The 7399-nt window shown below is 58.9% G+C and overlaps 1 protein-coding gene across 1 annotated transcript in view; it reads right to left on the bottom strand.

The window, feature by feature from the left end:
- The window catches only part of LOC144490891 (arf-GAP with Rho-GAP domain, ANK repeat and PH domain-containing protein 1-like), a gene marked incomplete at its 5' end in the record, with an annotated part of 22878 nt that extends 16449 nt beyond the window's left edge, over positions 1-6429 (bottom strand). The window contains 4 exons of the mRNA XM_078208577.1: positions 1165-1364; positions 2534-2640; positions 4541-4755; positions 6309-6429. Coding sequence (XP_078064703.1) covers positions 1165-1364; positions 2534-2640; positions 4541-4755; positions 6309-6429 — 643 coding nt within the window. The remainder of the gene's footprint in view (positions 1-1164; positions 1365-2533; positions 2641-4540; positions 4756-6308) is intronic.
- Between the last annotated feature and the right edge of the window lie 970 nt (positions 6430-7399).

A 7399-nucleotide genomic window follows, 5' to 3' on the forward strand; every position in this document is an offset into this window, starting at 1 on the left:
GGCCGAATGGCCTCCTCCTGCTTCTCGTTTCTATGTTTCCTGTCCTAGCTCAATCTTCACACTCTCACATTCTCAAAACTCAGAAACTAGGGAGACACTATCTAAAAAAAAGGGGGTTGCCTGTCGAAGACAGTGCTGAGGGAGTTTTAGTTGGAAGTTTATTCATTGGTGTCACAAGTAGGCTTATATTAACGCCGCAATGAAGTTACTGTGAGAATGTCCAATCTGCCATGATCTTATTGAATGGTGGAACAGGCTCGAGGGGCCGAATGGCCTACCCCTGCTCCGAATTGTGTGTTCAAATATTCTCCCAGCTCTGCTCCTCCCACCAATCAGCAAGCATCAAACACTCACCAAGAAAGGGAGGAATTGCATCCTCTACTCGAAAATATCTCAGCACTTCACAGACAGTGAAGTATTGCTGAGGTTTGGTGATGTCAGAAACACAGCAAGAGCTCACTAAAGCTCCCCTGGCTTTACTGATGTTGATTCATTGATCAGAACAACAGGGGGAACCTCAAACACTGACCACACTTCAGCAGTTGAAACTATATCAATGCAATTCAATTTATTCCTTTACTTCAGACAGTGCGGCACTCCCTCAGTACTGACCCTCTCTCAGTGCGGCACTCCCTCAGTACTCACCCTCTGACAGTGCGGCACTCCCTCAGTACTGACCCTCTGACAGTGCAGCACTCCCTCAGTACTGACCCTCTGACAGTGCGGCACTCCCTCAATACTGACCCTCTGACAATGTGGCACTCCCTCAGCACTGACCCTCTGACAGTGCGGCACTCCCTCAGCACTGACCCTCTGACAGTGCGGCACTCCCTCAATACTGACCCTCTGACAATGTGGCACTCCCTCAATACTGACCCTCTGACAGTGCGGCACTCCCTCAATACTGACCCTCTGACAATGTGGCACTCCCTCAGCACCGACCCTCGGACAGTGCGGCACTCCCTCAGTACTGCCTCAGGAGTGTCGCCTGGATTTTCCCCTCTGTCTCTGGGGTGAGACTCGAGCCGGATGATTTTGACTGAAGAGGGATGAGAGCTCCCAGCGGGAACGGTCCCGTGTCCCGCACTGTAACCCGTCCCCCTGCGATTGTAGCCCATGATGAGTCGCTGTGTTACAGGGAGCTGCCGCCTGGCTGTTCGTTACCTGCACATTTCTTGCAGACCACCAGGCAGAGGTTGATAGAGGCCCACTCAGGCTTGGGAGTCCCGCAGTCGGCACAGTAAGTGTTCGACTCCACCGCCCAGATCCGCTCGGCAACCTCGTAGTTAGATAGAGCTTCGGCCGTGGATTCCCGCAGAGCTTCCACCCACTCCTCCTTCTCGCTGTCCGTGTCTGCGACAAAGCTGCGGCGCAGAGAGAACAGCACCGTCAGCAGAGGTACATTGCTATAGCGCCTTTCACATGGGGAGGGCCACACACTGAGCATTGAGGGGGTGGGGGTGAGAGGCGGTGAGGTAGTGGGAGGGGTGGCCATGTTCAGGGTGGGGATGTGGTGTGGGGGTGTGCAGAGGGGCTGTGTGGGGGGTTGGCTGGATGGGGTGGGGATGTGGGTGAGAGGGGTTGGGGGGTGGGGAGGCCGTGTTCAGGGTGAGAGAGTGGGGAGGGGGCTGCGTGCCGGTGGGGTGAGCAGGGAGGGACTGTGTGAGGGTGTGTGTTCAGGGTGAGGGTGGGGGTGAGGGTGGGGGTGAGGGTGGGGGTGAGGGTGGGGGTGAGGGTGGGGGTGAGGGTGGGGGTGAGGGTGGGGGTGAGGGTGGGGGTGAGGGTGGGGGTGAGGGTGGGGGTGAGGGTGGGGGTGAGGGTGGGGGTGAGGGTGGGGGTGAGGGTGGGGGTGAGGGTGGGGGTGAGGGTGGGGGTGAGGGTGGGGGTGAGGGTGGGGGTGAGGGTGGGGGTGAGGGTGGGGGTGAGGGTGGGGGTGAGGGTGGGGGTGAGGGTGGGGGTGAGGGCGGGTGAGGGTGGGTGAGGGCGGGTGAGGGCGGGTGAGGGGCGGGTGAGGGCGGGTGAGGGCGGGTGAGGGCGGGTGAGGGCGGGTGAGGGCGGGTGAGGGCGGGTGAGGGCGGGTGAGGGCGGGTGAGGGCGGGTGAGGGCGGGTGAGGGCGGGTGAGGGCGGGTGAGGGCGGGGGAGGGCGGGGGAGGGCGGGGAGGGCGGGGGAGGGCGGGGAGGGCGGGGGAGGGCGGGGGAGGGCGGGGGAGGGCGGGGGAGGGTGTGGGAGTGGGGAGTGCGTGTGTGGGGAGGGGGCTGTGTGTGAGGAGGGGGCTGTGTGTGAGGAGGGGGCTGTGTGAGGGGTGGTGGAGGGTGGGGGAGGGTGTGGGAGTGGGGAGTGCGTGTGTGGGGAGGGGGCTGTGTGAGGGGTGTGGGAGGGTGGGGGAGGGTGTGGGAGTGGGGAGTGCGTGTGTGGGGAGGGGGCTGTGTGAGGGGTGTGGGAGGGTGGGGGAGGGTGTGGGAGTGGGGAGTGCGTGTGTGGGGAGGGGGCTGTGTGAGGGGTGGGGGAGCCCGCGGTAGGGGGGTTTGTACCTGAATGTTTTGTACGGTGTGGTCAGGTCGAAGCCCCGCCTGTCAGCGTCCTTCACCGTCGCAACATTCATCTCCACAGACGTGATGCCGATTCCCAGCCGGTAATCCTGGGGGGCAGAGAGTCAGAAACCTCATCACTCACGTCCTTTCGGGAAGGAAATAGAACAAAGAGCAGTACAGCACAGGAACAGGCCCTTCGGCCCTCCAAGCCTGTGCTGATCATGATGCCCTAACTAAACTAAAAAAAACCTTCTGCCCTTACTCGGTCCGTGTCCCTCTATTCCCTCCCTATTCATGGACCCATCCAGATGCCTCTTAAATGTTGTTAATGTTCCTGCTTCCACCACCTCCTCTGGCAGCGTGTTCCAGGCACCCACCACTCTCTGTGTGAAAAACTTACCCCGCACATCTCCCTTAAACTTTCCCCTCTCACCTTGAACCTGTGCCCCCGTGTAATTGACACTTCCACCCTGGGGAAAAGCCTCTGACTATCCACCCTGTCTGTGCCTCTCATCATTTTGTAGACTTCTATCAGGTCTCCCCTCAGCCTCCGCCTTTCCAGTGAAAACAATCCTAGTTTATTCAACCTCTCCTCATAGCCGACACCCTCGAGATGAGGCAACATCCTGGTGAAACTTCTTTGCACTCTTTCCAAAGCTTCCACGTCCTTCTGGTAGTGTGGCCACCGGAACTGCACACAATACTCCAAATGCAGTCTCACCAAGGTTTTATATAGCTGCAACATGATTTCCCAACTCTTGTACTCAATACCCCCCAGCTGATGAAGGAAAGCATGCTCTGGAGTTGTAAGCCATTTTGTGCACAGCAAGCTCCCATGATCAGCAAATAAGACAATCCGTGTGTGGTGATGTTGAATTCAGGATGAATATTCTCCAGTGCAGCAGGGAAAGCTTCCCCCGCACCCTGTGCCCACCCGGGTGGGAAGGCAGATTCTGGGACCAGTGCCTCATGTGAAAGACAGCGCCCCCCGGCAGTGCTCCTGGTGGTGCGGCGCCCCCGGCAGTGCTCTTGGAGGTGCGGCACCCCCGGCAGCGCGCGCCCCCCCAGCAGTGCGGCGTCCCCCCGGGCAGCGCGGTGCCCCCCCGGGCAATGCGGCACCCCTGGCAGTGCGGCACCCCTGGCAGTGCGGCACCCCTGGCAGTGCGGCACCCCTGGCAGTGCGGCACCCCCGGCAGTGCGGCACCCCTGGCAGTGCGGCACCCCTGGCAGTGCGGCACCCCTGGCAGTGCGGCACCCCTGGCAGTGCGGCACCCCTGGCAGTGCGGCACCCCTGGCAGTGCGGCACCCCTGGCAGTGCGGCACCCCCGGCAGTGCGGCACCCCCGGCAGTGCGGCACCCCTGGCAGTGCGGCACCCCTGGCAGTGCGGCACCCCCGGCAGTGCGGCACCCCCGGCAGTGCGGCACCCCCGGCAGTGCGGCACCCCCGGCAGTGCGGCACCCCTGGCAGTGCGGCACCCCTGGCAGTGCGGCACCCCTGGCAGTGCGGCACCCCTGGCAGTGCGGCACCCCCGGCAGTGCGGCACCCCCGGCAGTGCGGCACCCCCGGCAGTGCGGCACCCCTGGCAGTGCGGCACCCCTGGCAGTGCAGCACCCCTGGCAGTGCGGCACCCCTGGCAGTGCAGCACCCCCTCAGCCCTGCACTGGATTTTAAGCTCAGGTGTTTGAATAGGGATTTGAAGCCACAGCTTTCCGGCTCCAAGGGGACGGAGAACGTTACCCAGCCCGGGGGGAGATCCAGATTTAACAGTAACTTTCAAAAAGGAATTGGATAAAATAAACTCGCTGGGGAAAGGTTTGCAGGGTGATGGGGGGAGAGCAAGGGGACTGCGTTCTACAAGGAGCTAGCACAGGGATGATGAACAGAATGGTCTCCTGCACTGAGTCATTCTGTTACAACGGGACAATTAACATTCACATAATCCAGACTGCAGCATGATTGGCTCTTCACAAACTGACGGGTATCGAGGACAGACAGACGATGCTCACCTCTTCATTCTTATACAGCCACACCTTGTCCCCGCGGATAGACACGTAGATCTTGTGCCGTGAGGTCCGGATCTCCAGGTAGCCGGATTTCGGTCCCGTTTGCAGCACGCTGTCCCGGAGGAAATAATCGGAAACACGGGCTGTCGGCACGTCATCCTTCTCCCTCTTCTCCTCCACGGTTTGCTGAATGACCCGCACCCAATTGTTCCGTTCCCCTGCGAGAGGCAACATCCCAAAATCAGGAATCAGCTCAACATCCAACACCCAGCCCTCAACACAACTCCCCCCTCAACTCCCTCTACTCCCCCCCTCTCCCTCAACTCCCCTCCCTCAACTCCCCCCCCTCTCCCTCAACTCCCCTCCCTCTCCCTCAACTCCCCCCCCTCTCCCTCAACTCCCCCCCTCTCTCCCTCAACTCCCCCCTCTCTCCCTCAACTCCCCCCCCTCTCCCTCAACTCCCCCCTCTCCCTCAACTCCCCCCCCTCCCTCAACACCCCCCTCTCCCTCAACTCCCCTCTCTCCCTCAACTCCCCCCTCTCCCTCAACACCCCCCCTCTCCCTCAACACCCCCCTTCCTCAACTCCCCCCTTCTCTCCCTCAACTCCCCCCTCTCTCCCTCAACTCCCCCCTCCCTCCCTCAACTCCCCCCTCAACTCCCCCCTCTTCCTCAACTCCCCCCCTCTCCCTCAACGCCCCCCCTCCCTCAACGCCCCCCCTCTCCCTCAATGCCCCCCCCTCCCTCAATGCCCCCCCCCCCCTCAACTCCCCCTTTCTTGTATCTCTTTCTCTCTCTCTCCGCCCCCTGGATTTCTGGTGGCCCCTGAGACTTGGAGAGATGCCACAATCTCCTGATGTCCAGACTGATAATGTTCCACTTCCTGGGGCTAGGTTGGGCGGTGGGGGGGGCTTGTGGTTAGGGGCTGCGTGTTCAGTACCAGAGAGCAAGCAGGCCTCACCCTGATCAGATTTCACCCTCTCCCAGAAAGCACCGTATAACCTGTAGCCAGAATAGACACCGGAGCGGGATTTTCCGTAAATAAAATGGAGTGTCGTAATGGTGAGAATAACAGTGTGATCCGCGCCGGGGTCTCGGGTGAGCTCCGCACCGCAATCGTCCCACACTCAGCGACTCTTTTGGGGAGTTGGAAGTTTAGCACCGGTCCTGGGAGGTGGGGGGGCCGGGGTGGGGGGGGGGGCCGGGGTTGGGGGGGGGGGTGGATTAAACACACCAATGGCCCCGGCTTCAGCACACTCAGGCGCTGTTTCGCTTGGGTGCCCCGATTTTGCAGACCCCCTTCCCTCCCCTCACAGACATCGGGACCCCCCCCCCCCCCCAAGTCATCAGCAGCGTGTTCCCCCCCACCCTCTCCCCACACGGGTCTTCAGGGCCCTCCTGATGGGTCCCCCATCACCCTCCCTGCTACCTGGCCCTCCCATCAGACCCCCCCCCCCTCGCGCAATAGCTCCCCCTGTCATGGCCCCACTCAGCCCCCACGCCTTTGGCACTGACCCCGGCGCACAGGCAGTGCCAAGAGGGGGGGGTCACCACCAGGGTGTCCAGTGGGCAGTGCCAGATGGGTACTGACCGATCGTTCGGCCCACACGCCATCTTCCCGGATCGCGCAATCTGCGCCAGGCTCGGGGAGGTGGGAAAATCGCCAGATCTCTGGACAAAGCAAAGCCGAGAGATTCCCAATCCAATCCTGTCCACTCCACTCCTCCCTGATAAAATCCACTAAAATCCTGGGAGAACCTTTCCGGAACTCACCGTCACTTTCTGCCCGGAATACAAAGGTTCGGTTCGACGTAATGACCTCAAACTTCTGGTCACCGACAGACGAGACCTGGGTAATGGATTTAACGGAGATAACTCGCTTGGAATAAACTTCCTGCAAATCAGAGGATGGGGAATGGAAAAGGGAAACATTAGTCACAACATTATTTTAAAGATGGGTGAACCGAAGCTAAATATTTCTCCCCCAGCAAGGAGGAACTTCAGTTCTGCAGCTAAAGCACGGTGGTTAGCACTGCTGCCTCACAGCGCCAGGGACCTGGGTTCGATTCCCGGCTTGGGCCACTGTCTGTGCGGAGTCTGCACATTCTCCCCGTGTCTGCGTGGGTTTCCTCCGGGTGCTCTGGTTTCCTCCCACAGTCCAAAGACGTGCTGGTTAGGGTGCATTGGCCGTGCTAAATTCTCCCTCAGTGTACCCGAACAGGCGCCGGAGTGTGGCGACCAGGAGATTTTCACAGTAACCTCATTGCAGTGTTAATGTAAGCCTACTTGTGACACTAATAAATAAATTTAAAACTTCCCTTTTGTGTTATTAAATTTTTTTTAGCTATTCAGTCCCCTCAGCCAAATCATTGATATAAATTGTAAATGTTCGAGGTGCCAGCACTGATCCCTGTGCCATTCTAATGGTCACACTGTGCCAATCCAGAAACAACCCATTTATCTCTGCTCTCAGTCTCCTGTTTGCAGCCAATCCTCTATCCATGAGAATATATAGCCTCCACACAATCAGTATCTACCAGCTTCCCTTCAATCCACACAGCTCGTTACTTCCTCAAAAAACTCTTAATAAATCTGTCAAACACAATTTCCCTTTCACAAAACCATGTTGACAACAGTGGGGGACAAACACAAAATGTGTGTCCAACCCTTCTGCTATTCTCCGTTTCTCCATTCCCACTCTGCGGCTAACCTGAGTTACTCTTTTCCACTGCAAAATACTCGTAGAAACACTTCCTAGCAGTTTTTATATTTCTAGTTCTTTCTCTTCTCATCTAATTTCTCCCTCACCATGTATTTTAACCATTATTTCCAATCTTCTGATCTATCGCACAGGATTCCAGATG

The sequence above is a fragment of the Mustelus asterias genome, unplaced genomic scaffold (assembly GCF_964213995.1).
Source record: "Mustelus asterias unplaced genomic scaffold, sMusAst1.hap1.1 HAP1_SCAFFOLD_3974, whole genome shotgun sequence".
Classification (NCBI taxonomy): Eukaryota; Metazoa; Chordata; class Chondrichthyes; order Carcharhiniformes; family Triakidae; genus Mustelus; species Mustelus asterias.